This window comes from Thunnus maccoyii, chromosome 2, assembly GCF_910596095.1.
Source record: "Thunnus maccoyii chromosome 2, fThuMac1.1, whole genome shotgun sequence".
In the NCBI taxonomy this organism is placed as follows: Eukaryota; Metazoa; Chordata; class Actinopteri; order Scombriformes; family Scombridae; genus Thunnus; species Thunnus maccoyii.
In genome coordinates this window covers 391,990-406,906 of record NC_056534.1, presented here as the reverse complement: position 1 = coordinate 406,906, position 14,917 = coordinate 391,990, and the positions used below count along the sequence as shown (strand labels likewise).

The following is a 14,917-nucleotide window of genomic DNA, read 5'->3' as shown; positions in this document are numbered from 1 at the left end:
GGTCTATGAGGGACCTGGAGACTCAGGTCTGTGAGGTACCTGGAGACTCAGGTCTATGAGGGACCTGGAGACTCAGGTCTATGAGGGACCTGGAGACTCAGGTCTATGAGGGATCCGGAGACTCAGATCTATGAGGGACCTGGAGACTCAGGTCTATGAGGGACCTGGAGACTCAGGTCTGTGAGGGACCTGGAGACTCAGGTCTATGAGGGACCTGGAGACTCAGGTCTGTGAGGGACCTGGAGACTCAGATCTATGAGGGACCTGGAGACTCAGGTCTATGAGGGACCTGGAGACTCAGGTCTGTGAGGGACCTGGAGACTCAGGTCTATGAGGGACCGGGAGACTCAGATCTAGAGGGACCCGGAGACTCAGGTCTATGAGGGACCCGGAGACTCAGGTCTATGAGGGACCTGGAGACTCAGATCTATGAGGGACCTGGAGACTCAGGTCTATGAGGGACCCGGAGACTCAGGTCTATGAGGGACCTGGAGACTCAGATCTATGAGGGACCTGGAGGATATCACTAAACCTGCTGGTCTCATACTGCCAGAGTTCTGATCCTTTAAAGACTAAAGCTCTGGTGCTTAAAGCCAGGCGGAGGTCTCAGCTGGTCTCAGCTGGTCTCACATGGTCTCAACTGGTCTGGGTGCTGAGGTGATGTCGTGGACTGTGAGAGTTTTTCTCCTCCAGGTTTTCATCCTGAAGAGAGACGACTGTGACATCATCAAATGAATGATGTCATCATACTGATCAGAATGTTCTTCTAGATGATTGATCTGTTGTTGATCTGTTATTGATCTGTTATTGATCTGTTGTTGATCTGTTGTTGATCTGTTGTTGATCTGTTGTTGATGTTGTTGATCTGTTGATCTGTTATTGTTCTGTTATTGATCTGTTATTGATCTGTTGTTGATCTGTTATTGATCTGTTATTGATGTTGTTGATCTGTTGATCTGTTATTGTTCTGTTATTGATCTGTTATTGATCTGTTGTTGATCTGTTGTTGATCTGTTATTGATGTTGTTGATCTGTTATTGATCTGTTGTTGATCTGTTGTTGATCTGTTATTGATGTTGTTGTTCTGTTATTGATCTGTTGTTGATCTGTTATTGATGTTGTTGGTCTCTTATTGATCTGTTGTTGATCTGTTGTTGATGTTGTTGATCTGTTATTGATCTGTTGTTGATCTGTTATTGATCTGATTGATTGTGTCAATAAAGGGTTTTTTTCTCTCTCCTCCTCAGATGATGTCGAAGTTGGACAGCCCCCCCGCTGTCCCCCCTCGCCAGCCCACCTGTAAGCTCCTCCCCCCTCGTTACTCCTCGTCGATGTCGTCGTCGTCCCCCCCCGACAGCCCCCCTTCGCTGCCTCCTCGGGAGCCCCTCAGCTCTCCTCTGCACCTCCTGCCCCCCCCTCAGGGCCGCCCCCGCTGCGACCTGCTGCCTCAGGCCTTCTTCCCCTCCACCTCCTCCTCCATCAGCCCCGCTCCCACCGCCTCCTCCTCGCCCCCTCCCCTCCCTCCCCCCGCCCCCGTCACCCCCAGCCCCAGCCCCGCCTCCAGGAAGATGCCCCTCCCGTCCCCGCCCCTCCCCCTCCTCCCCCTGGACGGCCCCCCCGTCCCCCCTCGTCACGGCGTCCCCAAACTCCCCCCCAAGACCTACAAGAGGGAGTCTCTGAGCCACGCCCCCCTGCTGGACACGCCCCCTGCACTGTGAGCAGCTGATTGGACGGTCGGAGGAGGAGGCGGGGCTAAACGAGCTAACACTACAGCGGATTGGATCAGAATAAACAAAACAATGGATTTAAAAACAAACAGAACATGTGATGGATCGGGACGCTCTGATCCGATCAGGACTGAAAGTAAACAAACATCACGTGCCCTTAAAAAAACAAACTGTGGCCTCCAGCAGAACGTCGGAGAACGTCTGTCTGTTTGGTTCTCAGACTGTGCAGAGTGCATTATGGGTAATGTAGTGCCCCACAGACTGAGGCGGACTCTGAGGTACCGACCAGAACCAAAGAGGTACTTTACCGAGACGGACTGATTCTGGCAGACCTGATGTTGGTTCTCTGATGGTTCCTGTTAGAACATGTAAAGAACATGTTGCCTTCTGTAAAACAAGGGAATAAACGTGTTTCTACCAGAACCCGACTTCTGTCTTCATCTCTCCTCACTGAGTCAGTCCGTTACCATGGAAACTGTTTATTTTTAGTTAAATACAACGAATGAATCTGACTTTTATATGATTTTACAGCAGTTTGTGATGTTTTATGTCTGTTTGTGTAAAATAATGTGATTTATTTAAACTGCTGCCAGTGAAGAGTCGTACGTAACGACTTCCTGCAGATCACAGAAACAACTATAGTTCAGCTGAACATGAGAACCATGAGGACTCAACGTTCTATAAAACAGAAAATACTGTACTTGAGTTCCATTTATAACCTTTATTAAATAAACTTTCAGCTCAACATCAGCAGCAAATAAAATCATCAATAATGTTATTAAAATAAATCCAGTTTGATGTTTATGTTTGAGGCAGATTATGTCTCCTGACTCACTGAATCAAACCTCATTTGGGAACATTTGGGAACATTTTTGCTCGTCTATGGCATCGTGTTTGTCCATCTTCCACCTGAATGACGTCAGTTACCACCACACCAAACACCACGACTGGTCCAAACCACAAGCAGCTGCTGATTTAGATGTTTATGCAGAAAAATTGCTGTAATTTAGTAAAACTGAAGATCATAAATGTTGCAGAGATCTGTTGAACTCGTGTTAATTATTGCGACGGCAGAATCGTAGTGAATTATTCTCTGTGAAGCTGCACATAAACCCCGTCCGGCAGTGAACCTCGACCACCTGCAGGATCCAGGTGTGCAGGTGATGCTTGCTTGAATCAAACCTCATCTGGGAACATTTGGGAACGTTTGGGAACATTCGGGAACAGTTTTGCTCGTCTATGGCATCGTGTTTGTTGGCAGGTGAGATTTGTCGTCAGTTGCCGCCACACCAAACGCCACGATTGGTCCAAACCACAAACAGCTGCTGATTCAGACGTTTATGTGGAAAAGTTTCTGCAATTTAGTGAAATTTATTATTATTTGTATATTACTCATTATTATTGTGATAAGTTTCCTTTTTGTTCTTCAGTCACTGATACAAACAGCAGAGACTAATAATAATAATAAATTAGATTTATTGACGGTACATCGTATCAAATCTACATTAAACATTCAGTTAAAAATCCTTTAAATGATTTTAAAGACAAACAAAGACCAAAGAACTTCCTGTGATCTGAAAGATGTTACCATGGAAACAACTTATTTATTGTTTAAAGTGTCCTCGTGTGCGTATAAGTGACATCAGATCAGTAATCAGTAATGATCAGTAATCAATCTTTACATTTTTCCTGATTTTATTTCATTTGAGGCCAAAAACTGAAAGTTTTCAGCTGCAGTTTAGTTCAGATTGATCATCTGATTGATCAGATAGTTTCTGATCAGATTGATCATCTTATTGATCAGATAGTTTCTGATCAGATTTGTATTTCATTGAGACAAACTTGTTCAGATATTTAATCTTTTATTGAAAGAAAACAAACATTATTCATATTAAATTATCAAATATATTGATCAGTCATGACGTCACAGTGATGACATCAGCAGGAAAGGGGCGGAGCTTCAACTGTCATTTTAATTGGTCAAAGAGTCGAACAGGTTCCAGATCAGCTGGCTCTGATTGGTCCGCCAAAGCAGCAGTGTGATTGGAGGATTTGTCAGTTTTCAGGCCTGGTCCTGGTCTGCGTCCTCAGGTGGGCTCAGGTGATGCGGATCGGCCCGTAACAGCCTCTGGACCCGGTCCAGGATGATCTGGTTGGAGCTGCTGCAGTCCTCCGGTCTGTACGGAGCGGCGAGCGTCAGCGCTCCGGCCACCATCAGCTGCTCGCCGTCCTCCTGCACCGGGACCCGGTTCTTCTCCAGCCAGCGCCGCACGCAGTCCCGCCGCCGCCGCAGCTGCTCCGGATCCAGGTCCAAGCCACGGGTCTCAGGGGGGGTGAAGACCGCCTGCAGCCGCCGTGCTGTCTCCTCATCCGCATCCTGCAGGACCTCCACCTGCTGCACCGCGTGACCCATCACCACCCGCACCGAGGCTCCGCCCACCTCACCGAAGTCCACCATGACCAGACTGCGAAGAGGGACAGGACCAGAACACATCAGACCAGGACACATCAGACCTAGATCTATCTATCAGATCTACAATCAATCATCTAAAAGTGATTTTAACAAAAGCTGATGAAGAATTACAACAAACGCAAGATACGAATATTGACTAAAAGTCAAATATAGATCGAATGATCAGTAAAGATCAATATTCTGATCGAGTTTACATTCAACAATCTCAAACTTTATTCGTCATAAGGAGAAAAACACAAAGTTCATACTGAAATATGCAAAATACAACATTCAGCCCGACGGCTCACAAAGCTGATCAGATATGGATCAATATTCTGTTGCTGCATTGATTATTTCTGCCTCAAATGTTTTCAGAAACATGTTTTACTGATAAAGCTGATCACTCACAAATACTTCGTATTGATTAGCCGTGACTCAAACCATGCCAGCAAACCTGCATGAAGCTTCAATAATCAATAATCAATAATCATGTTTCCTCTCAGTGTTCATGTTGCTGATCATCTTTACATTCATATATTTGTTACTGAATGATCCAAACTATTCACTCACTATTATTGATCAGCTGAGCTCAATCAGCACTCATCTGATCGATCAGCTTCTGTCACTGCTGACGATAATAATAATAATAATAATAATAATAATAATAATAATAATAATAATAATAATAATAATAATAATACTCTGCGTCCACTGGATTCAGATGGAGGCTCCGCCTTTTGTCTACCTGTTGCCATGGTGACGATGGCTTTTTACATTCAGCACACTGAACTCTGGTTGATCGATCAGACTCTGTTAAAGATGATCAGGTGTGTCGGTGTGTTACCTGGCGGACACCGGGTCCACAGTCAGCAGCCAGCCACAGAGCTCCTCGTCTTTTCCCGCCTTCACCTTCACCTGTTTGTTGACGTAACGGATCCACTGCAGCGGACCTAACAGAGGCCAGCCGCACTGCATCACGGTCCTCTTGATCGATCAATCTGAGAACACTGATCAATACAACACAAAACAGCGCGGTCCTGCAACTGCTGTACGCGCCTCTAACAGCTCCGGAGGGAAACACCTCCCTGAAATAAAGGTTCCTGTTCCGCTTTAGTGCGCATATGATCCGCTGCTGCCCCCTGCAGGTCACTCACACAACTTTATTTAAAATGTTCACTAGACAAACATGCAAGAAGCAGAGTTCAGTGTCTTTAATGGAGCTGGTAGATGTTATTACAGTCTGTCATGGCATGTTTAATAATGCCAGTTGATTTCCAATAATACAAAGTATTTTGTGCTTTAGATTCAGAAACAGAATCAGTGATTCTGGTAAACGATAAGACAGAAAAACAACAACAGGTCAGGTGATAAGTAATAATAAATAACACTTTCCAATGAAAATGAGTATAAATATATTAAAAGTTTAAAACATATTCTGCTATTGACAGTAATAACAGTAGAAAGATTGGGACTGTGGGGACTTTAACATATTTTTCACTATTTTCTGACATTTTATGGACAAAATGATTTACAAAAAACTCTACTGCAACACGTGACGAGGTCAGAGGTCAGAGGTCAGACACGTTGGGAACCACTGCTGTAAACAATTGCATGAATGTGATTCATTAGAACAGTTAAAAACACAGTGACACGTTGCCCCACATTTGATACAAGACATAGTAAACTAGACTGACAGGAAGTATTTTGCGTGCTTGTTATTGTTGCTGACTTCACTTCCGCCCCTAGTCAGTCAGCGCGCTAGCAGCTAGCAGCTAAACTAACCGGAGCGGGGCGGTGGAGGCTCGGTGAAGATGTCCCGGTCTGGTCGGTACGGAGGAGGTAACTGTGACCCGCCCTGTGTTCTTACGGGCCGGTACCGCAGCTGTGACTGTCCGGTACCGCACAGTTCAGTTAGCATTAGCCTGTCAGACTATGATTCAGAGTTGCAGCTGTGACTGAGGCTGATGTCATGTAACATGTCATCATGTTAAATCCAGTTACAGTTAGCAGCTGAGCTAATAACATCCAGTAGAGTTACAGTTAGCTGCTGAGCTAATAACATCCAGTAGAGTTACAGTTAGCTGCTGAGCTAATAACATCCAGTAGAGTTACAGTTAGCTGCTGAGCTAATAACATCCAGTAGAGTTACCGTTAGCTGCTGAGCTAATAACATCCAGTAGAGTTACATTTAGCTGCTGAGCTAATAACATCCAGTAGAGTTACAGTTAGCAGCTGAGCTAATAACATCCAGTAGAGTTACAGTTAGCTGCTGAGCTAATAACATCCAGTAGAGTTACCGTTAGCTGCTGAGCTAATAACATCCAGTAGTGTTACAGTTAGCTGCTGAGCTAAGCTGTCTCTTTAATGATCCTCTAGCGCCACCAACAGGTTCTAAAGTCTAAGATAAAGTTTTAATAAAATACGATGCTGCTTGGAGGATCGTTTAAATGCTTAATGTTTAAGAAGCCTAACGAGTACCAGGTGCTTTAAATTAATATTCTGCCGTCAGTGGAAGTCAATCTGTCTGCAATGAGGCTTTAAAGTGACAGAAATGAATGGAGTTTGGTTACAGGCAGCGCACTATTATACACTGACATCTGATTGGCTGTTACCTGCTCCACAGAGACAAAGGTGTATGTGGGGAACCTGGGGACGGGGGCGGGGAAAGGCGAGCTGGAGCGGGCGTTTGGGTACTACGGCCCCCTCAGGACGGTCTGGATTGCCAGGAACCCACCAGGGTTCGCCTTCGTGGAGTTTGAAGATCCACGAGACGCTGACGACGCCGTCCGAGGGTTAGACGGCAAGTCAGTACCACACACACACATACTAACACGCACACACACGCGCATACTAACACGCACACACACATATACTAACACGGACACACACACGCCTACTAACACGCATACTAACACACACACACGCATACTAACACACATACTAACAAGCACGCACACGCATACTAACATGCATACTAACACACACACACTCACGCATACTAACACACACACAGCATACTAACTATCTAGAACCCTGTATGTGTTGCTGCCAGTAGAACGTGTATCTAGAACCATGTATGTGTTGCTGCCAGTAGAACGTGTATCTAGAACCATGTTCGTGTTGCCGTCAGTAGAACGTGTATCTAGAACCATGTTCGTGTTGCCGCCAGTAGAACGTGTATCTAGAACCATGTTCGTGTTGCCGCCAGTAGAACGTGTATCTAGAACCATGTTCGTGTTGCCGCCAGTAGAACGTGTATCTAGAACCCTGTATGTGTTGCTGCCAGTAGAACGTGCATCTAGAACCCTGTATGTGTTGCTGCCAGTAGAACGTGCATCTAGAACCCTGTATGTGTTGCTGCCAGTAGAACGTGTATCTAGAACCCTGTATGTGTTGCTGTCAGTAGAACGTGCATCTAGAACCCTGTATGTGTTGCTGCCAGTAGAACGTGTATCTAGAACCCTGTATGTGTTGCTGCCAGTAGAACGTGTATCTAGAACCCTGTATGTGTTGCTGTCAGTAGAACGTGCATCTAGAACCCTGTATGTGTTGCTGCCAGTAGAACGTGTATCTAGAACCCTGTATGTGTTGCTGTCAGTAGAACGTGCATCTAGAACCCTGTATGTGTTGCTGCCAGTAGAACGTGTATCTAGAACCCTGTATGTGTTGCTGCCAGTAGAACGTGTATCTAGAACCCTGTATGTGTTGCTGTCAGTAGAACGTGCATCTAGAACCCTGTATGTGTTGCTGCCAGTAGAACGTGTATCTAGAACCCTGTATGTGTTGCTGCCAGTAGAACGTGTATCTAGAACCCTGTATGTGTTGCTGTCAGTAGAACGTGTATCTAGAACCCTGTAGGTGTTGCTGCCAGTAGAACGTGTATCTAGAACCATGTATGTGTTGCTGCCAGTAGAACGTGTATCTAGAACCATGTTCGTGTTGCTGTCAGTAGAACGTGTATCTAGAACCATGTTCGTGTTGCTGCCAGTAGAACGTGTATCTAGAACCATGTTCGTGTTGCCGCCAGTAGAACGTGTATCTAGAACCATGTTCGTGTTGCCGCCAGTAGAACATGTATCTAGAACCCTGTATGTGTTGCTGTCAGTAGAACATGTATCTAGAACCCTGTACGTGTTGCTGCCAGTAGAACGTGTATCTAGAACCCTGTATGTGTTGCTGTCAGTAGAACGTGCATCTAGAACCCTGTATGTGTTGCTGCCAGTGGAACGTGTATCTAGAACCCTGTATGTGTTGCTGCCAGTAGAACGTGTATCTAGAACCCTGTATGTGTTGCTGTCAGTAGAACGTGTATCTAGAACCCTGTATGTGTTGCTGCCAGTAGAACGTGTATCTAGAACCCTGTATGTGTTGCTGCCAGTAGAACGTGTATCTAGAACCCTGTAGGTGTTGCTGCCAGTAGAACGTGTATCTAGAACCATGTTCGTGTTGCCGCCAGTAGAACATGTATCTAGAACCATGTTCGTGTTGCTGCCAGTAGAACGTGTATCTAGAACCATGTTCGTGTTGCCGCCAGTAGAACATGTATCTAGAACCCTGTATGTGTTGCTGTCAGTAGAACATGTATCTAGAACCCTGTACGTGTTGCTGCCAGTAGAACGTGTATCTAGAACCCTGTATGTGTTGCTGTCAGTAGAACGTGCATCTAGAACCCTGTATGTGTTGCTGCCAGTGGAACGTGTATCTAGAACCCTGTATGTGTTGCTGTCAGTAGAACGTGTATCTAGAACCCTGTATGTGTTGCTGCCAGTAGAACGTGTATCTAGAACCCTGTATGTGTTGCTGTCAGTGGAACGTGTATCTAGAACCCTGTATGTGTTGCTGTCAGTAGAACGTGTATCTAGAACAATGTTCGTGTTGCTGCCAGTAGAACGTGTATCTAGAACCATGTTCGTGTTGCTGCCAGTAGAACGTGTATCTAGAACCCTGTATGTGTTGCTGCCAGTAGAACGTGTATCTAGAACCCTGTATGTGTTGCTGCCAGTAGAACGTGTATCTAGAACCATGTTCGTGTTGCTGCTAGTAGAACGTGTATCTAGAACCCTGTATGTGTTGCTGCCAGTAGAACGTGTATCTAGAACCCTGTATGTGTTGCTGCCAGTAGAACGTGTATCTAGAACCATGTTCGTGTTGCTGCTAGTAGAACGTGTATCTAGAACCCTGTATGTGTTGCTGCCAGTAGAACGTGTATCTAGAACCCTGTACGTGTTGCTGCCAGTAGAACGTGTATCTAGAACCATGTTCGTGTTGCTGCTAGTAGAACGTGTATCTAGAACCCTGTATGTGTTGCTGTCAGTAGAACGTGTATCTAGAACCATGTACGTGTTGTTTCAGGACGATCTGTGGGAGTCGTGTGCGGGTGGAACTCTCTACGGGAATGCCGCGGCGTTCTCGGTACGAGCGGCCGCCCGCCCGCCGGCCGTTCGACCCGGACGATAAGTGTTACGAGTGCGGAGAAAAAGGTCACTACGCCTACGACTGTCACCGCTACAGCCGCCGGAGCCGGAGGAGCAGGTAACCGTGACAACAGCGACACACGCTCACACCAATCAGCTGTTTGAATCCAGTTAAAACTGCAGCTGAGCTTCAGTCACTGACACACACACACACACACACACACACACACACACACACGTATCGATCACTGCTAACTGAAGGGAACGAGACTTTTCCCTCCTGATGATGTTTAACCTTTAAGACGCTGCAGGCGGCGGCGGCGGCGGCGCCTGGGAGGATCATCTGAAACGCCTGCTGGTCGTCTTCAGTTCTGCGTCTTTACATCATGATGTTTGTTAGATGTTCAGTCGTGTGTTTATGAAGCGTCGCAGTAAACGTATCAGAGCTTTCAGAGAGTCGAAGTTTCCCGTTGAAGTGAACTCTGTTTACAAGTCAGAATCTCGTAATTCCAATAACTCTGATGTGACCTGAACGCAGCGGGGGAACGTCCTGGCAGGTATTTGGTCATAAACTAAAGCTGATGAAAAGTCAAAAGGATCAAGGTTATTTCATTTTTAATTAATTAATTCATTAAATTTATTCATTTATTTAAATTGATCCTGAGGGGAACATGAAAATGTCCAACAGTTGTTGAGATATTTCAGTCTCTTCTGTTGTTGAGTTTCAGCCACATGGCGAGTAAAGCAGGACAGGAAGTATTGCTAAAGCTAAGCTAACGGCCTCCAGCTGCTTTGAGAGGAAACTTGGACTCGATCTCGCCGTCCTGAAACTTCCTGTTGAGTCTCAGCTGAGCAGCAGCAGGTTCAGACTCTGCTTCATAGATTATATACCGTCTAACATCTACAGCTGCAGACATTACTGCAGCTAAACATGCTGCTGCTTTCATCAGGGAGTATTCTGATTGGCTGGGGGTGAAGGTGGGGGCCACACCTCCAGCCAATCAGAGTAGGAGCTCATTAATATTGCAGATTTATGTAAATAACTGCAGAAACAGTCTCAGACTCAGTGTTTATACAAATGAGTCAAACAGGCAGAGTAGCAGAGTGTCCTTGAATGCACCATCAGGTATTTTACTGAAACAGTCTCTGCTCTTAAACACATCACCACATATAGAAATAGAACTGACTGAATAATAATGTTTAGTTCACAGATCAGTCTAGAAACATGTGATCAGTTCCAATCAATGATCAATGCACCTGATCAGCTGATCAGCGTGTTGTGTGACTGAGGCTCGGCTGCGTGATTGATGTTACAGAAATGTTTCACACCTGGATCCAACAGGAAGTCCTCGTCAGGAGGACAAACCAGCCGGGCGGGGTTTATCACATCACACCAACCATCCGACAACCTGATTGGACGAGCTCACCTCTCTCTACTGTCTTTATACCTGTCTGTCTGAGCTCTGATTGGTCGATATCTGGTGATGTCAGAGGGTGAATCTTAAAAGGTTTCAGTCTAAACCACGTCGGAGCTGCATCCATTAATCAATTAGTTGCTAACTATTAAATTAATCAGCAACTATTTTGAACATCAGTTAATCTATTTGAGTCATTTTGTAAGAAGAAAAACAACTGATCAATTAATCAAGAAAATAATCAACAGATTCATTGATCATGAAAATAATTGTTAGTTTTAGTCCTGCATCTTAACTCAAGGTCGACTTACCAGCTTTTTCTTGAGCTTTCAACCTTGAGCTTCATCATCAACAACATGAATGTAACACAAATATGTCCAAATATTCACAAAACAAACGTCCACAGAGTCGATGCTCATAACACAGCTGACCAGCTGCTAAAAAAACAAGATAAACGATTATTTGCAGATTAATTATCTGTCGATAGATTGGTCGAAAGATAGAAAACATGAAACACAAACACAGTTTTCACTCAGCTGCAGCTTCACAAAGATGTTTCAGTATTTATTCACTCGCTCCAGCATTTCAGAGGCTGTTTGTGATTATTGAGGCCAAAAATGTTTGATTTTACAGCAGCTTTGTGATGTTTTATGTCTCTTATTGTGGTAAAATTACAAACAAAGTAAAATAATGTGATTTATTTAAACTGCTGCCAGTGAAGAATCGTATGTAACGACTTCCTGCAGATCACAGAAACAACTACAGTTCAGCTGAACATGAGAACCATGAGGACTCAACGTGCTATAAAACAGAAAATACTGTACTTGAGTTCCATTTATAACCTTTATTAAATAAACTTTCAGCTCAACATCAGCAGCAAATAAAATCATCAATAATGTTATTAAAATAAATCTAGTTTGATGTTTATGTTTGAGGCAGATTATGTCTCCTGACTCACTGAATCAAACCTCATCTGGGAACATTTGGGAACATTTGGGAATAGTTTTGCTCGTCTATGGCATCGTGTTTGTCCATCTTCCACCTGAATGACGTCAGTTACCACCACACCAAACGCCACGATTGGTCCAAACCACAAGCAGCTGCTGATTTAGACGTTTATGTAAAAAAGTTGCTGTAATTTAGTAAAACTGAAGATCATAAATGTTGCAGAGATCTGTTGAACTCGTGTTAATTATTGCGACGGCAGAATCTTAGTGAATTATTCTCTGTGAAGCTGCACATAAACCCCGTCCGGCTGTGAACCTCAACCACCTGCAGGATCCAGGTGTGCAGGTGATGCTTGTTGATGTCTAACGGTGAGTTCAGACAGAATGCGAAGCAAATTTTGGCCTCACGTTACTCACATGAGTTTGACCGCTGGATTATTTGTGTTTATTCGCCCCAAACAGCCAAAGTTCATGACTGTATATCAGCTGTAAGCTGGCAAGTTTCTGTGTTTCTTCGTTCAGCTTCTGACTGAACTCAGAACTCAGCAGAGACTCCGGTTCTTTCTGTGATTGACCTCCCGTCTCCTTCCTCATCTCTTCTGTACGTTCATGAAGTTTATTCATAAAACATTTTGACTCACCGCGTGAATCTGCGTCGAGCTGCATTGTGTCTGAACGCACCGTCACCTCATGTTGTATCAGATGATGTTGTGAGATGTTGTTTAACAGGTCGGAACGTTTCAGGTTCCATCGTTTGATTCAGATCCTAAAAGCTTTCATGAGACCATCTTGACTAAAGCTGAACTGAACTGAACTCTTAAGGTCTGTGGCGGCTCAGCCAGACCGGCGCCGCCTCGTTAATTCGGCCTTCTATTTTGTAACGAGGAACAGACCCGCCTCGCTGCTATCAAGTCTCAATCAAGCGATTTGGTGTCAGTTCGATCATCGTTAGAAATCTTCTAGATCATCTAGATCTGCTAGAACCGGGTCCAAAGAGGGTCGCCCTGCAGACCTGCAGGACCTGAAGGTTTAGTGGATTACAGTCTTTCAGTCTTCACTTGTTCTTCCTCTGCATGAGTAACCTTCACTGCCAGCTGTAGTTTATCACACCGCATCGATCCTCTCTGACTGCTGCTCTCCTGGTTCTGGTTTGGGTCCAGGTCCAGGTCTCGGTCCAGGTCTCGGGGGAGGCGTTACTCCCGCAGCAGGAGTCGCAGCCGGAGCCGAGGGAGGAGGTGAGCCACGTCCCGGAGGTCCTCAGGGATCCGCCTCTGGTCCAGCCGGGCTCTGTCGGGTTTTATTGAGTTTATTATTCTACATGAAGTTCTGCAGAACGTCCCTGAAGATCGTAGACCTTCAAACTCTGATAAACTTCAGTATTCTGTTGTTTTAGTTGTTTAGTCTCAGTGAAGAGAAAGACGATCAGCTGCTGATCAGAAATCATGTTTGTTTTCTTCTTCTTGTCTCCAGTCGCATGGTTACTAATGTGTTGCAATCTACTGACCTGTTGTCATGACGATGCTGAAACATGCAGTTCCATCAGAGTCTACTGGGCTTTACTGGAACCAGTTTACAATCACAAACATGACAGCAGGACTAAAGGCTGAAATAAAAGAAGAAAAACTAGTTAAATAATAAATATCTTCTGGAGTTAAAGGTCCCAACAGCTGTTATATATCACATATAACAGAACATCTGATTAAATCAATGAAACAGATCAGTTATTACAGCTGCAACACTTCCTGCCGCGTAACTGCAACGCCGCGGGTTCGATTCTGCCTCTTCACTGTCAGTTAAAGTCCAGCAACACATCATGTTAATTATCACATGATGAGTAATAATAATGAGTAATCAATGAACCAATAATCAATATGAAAGCATGTTAGTGTTCTGATCAGCAGCTGAAACGAGCCCGACTGTTCCTTTAACTGTTTTCACATTGAAACTGTTTTACATCACCCGTCTCACCTGCTGATGATGTCATCACGTCCAGGTCCAGGTCCTCCCCCAGAAGGTCTCGCTCCGCCACGCCGAGGAGGTCCAGGTCAGACCGCTGTGATGTCATCACTGTCAGGACTCTTAACAGTAAACTGCAGCTGTAACAACACGCTTCATGTTTTCATTTTCTCATTCTGTTTCTCCTCCGCTGCAGGTCCAGGTCCGGGTCCGGGTCCGGGTCTAGGTCTCGAGGTCGCAGCAGGTGAGTGATGCAGCGCCGCCCGCAGGCGGCTCCAGGAAGCATCTTTAACAGTCTGATCGATCAGTGTGGTGAATGTAAAAAGCCATCGTCACCATGGCAACAGGTAGAGAAAAGGCGGAGCCTCCGTCTGAGTCCAGCGGACGCAGAGACGTCAACGTTTATCAGCTGTGACAGAAGCTGATCAATCAGATCAATAATAATATAATCAATCAATAATAATAATCAATGATCAATAACAATGAGTGAATAGTTTGGATCAATCAGTAACAAATATATGAATGTAAAGATGATCAGCAACATGAAAACTGAGAGGAAACATGATTATTGATTATTGATTATTACTGAAGCTTCATATAACAAGACAGAAACTAACATCCAGCTGATCAATCACTTTGATACCAGTGAATGAATGAGTGAATGAATGAGTGAATGAATGAATGAGTGAATGAATGAATGAGTGAATGAATGAATGAATGAATGAATGAGTGAATGAAAGAACAAGTGAGTAAACGAGTGTATGAATGAACAGCAGCTCAGGTTAACAAGCTCGTTTCTTTATTATTTTTACTTTATCGGACAAATATTGAAACAAAATCACACAAAACAAACATGAACATAAAAACACAATTACATCATATATTTACAAAAACAAAACAAAATAATAATAATAAATAAAAATAAATAAGGATCAGATGTTTGACACGTCCACGAGATGCTGCTGTGATCAGACAGTATTATTATTATTATTATTATTAGTATTAT

General features: G+C 44.4%; 3 protein-coding genes across 4 annotated transcripts in view; 2 read left to right on the top strand and 1 right to left on the bottom strand.

Annotated features, from left to right (window-relative positions):
- The window catches only part of LOC121909381 (son of sevenless homolog 1-like), a 45,207-nt gene extending 43,057 nt beyond the window's left edge, over window positions 1-2,150 (top strand). The window contains exon 23 of the mRNA XM_042429921.1: window positions 1,248-2,150. Coding sequence (XP_042285855.1) covers window positions 1,248-1,718 — 471 coding nt within the window. The 3' untranslated portion in view covers window positions 1,719-2,150. The remainder of the gene's footprint in view (window positions 1-1,247) is intronic.
- Window positions 2,151-3,404: 1,254 nt separating this feature from the next.
- gemin6 (gem (nuclear organelle) associated protein 6) lies at window positions 3,405-5,483 on the bottom strand. The gene is made up of 2 exons (XM_042391536.1): window positions 5,024-5,483; window positions 3,405-4,192 (listed from the first exon to the last, which is right to left on the bottom strand). The coding sequence occupies exons 1-2, from the start codon at window positions 5,152-5,154 to the stop codon at window positions 3,790-3,792; spliced, it is 534 nt and encodes a 177-aa protein (XP_042247470.1). The 5' UTR covers window positions 5,155-5,483; the 3' UTR covers window positions 3,405-3,789.
- Window positions 5,484-5,585: 102 nt separating this feature from the next.
- Window positions 5,586-14,917, top strand: part of LOC121883194 (serine/arginine-rich splicing factor 7-like) — a 10,215-nt gene continuing 883 nt past the window's right edge. The window contains exons 1-6 of one of the 2 annotated variants that reach the window (XM_042391533.1): window positions 5,598-6,018; window positions 6,803-6,983; window positions 9,532-9,711; window positions 13,116-13,190; window positions 13,949-13,999; window positions 14,108-14,155. In XM_042391533.1, the coding sequence (XP_042247467.1) occupies window positions 5,991-6,018; window positions 6,803-6,983; window positions 9,532-9,711; window positions 13,116-13,190; window positions 13,949-13,999; window positions 14,108-14,155 (563 nt within the window). In that variant the 5' untranslated portion in view covers window positions 5,598-5,990. Of the gene's footprint in view, window positions 6,019-6,802; window positions 6,984-9,531; window positions 9,712-13,115; window positions 13,191-13,948; window positions 14,000-14,107; window positions 14,156-14,917 lie in introns of both variants that reach the window. The other variant, XM_042391534.1, reaches the window with a different exon arrangement.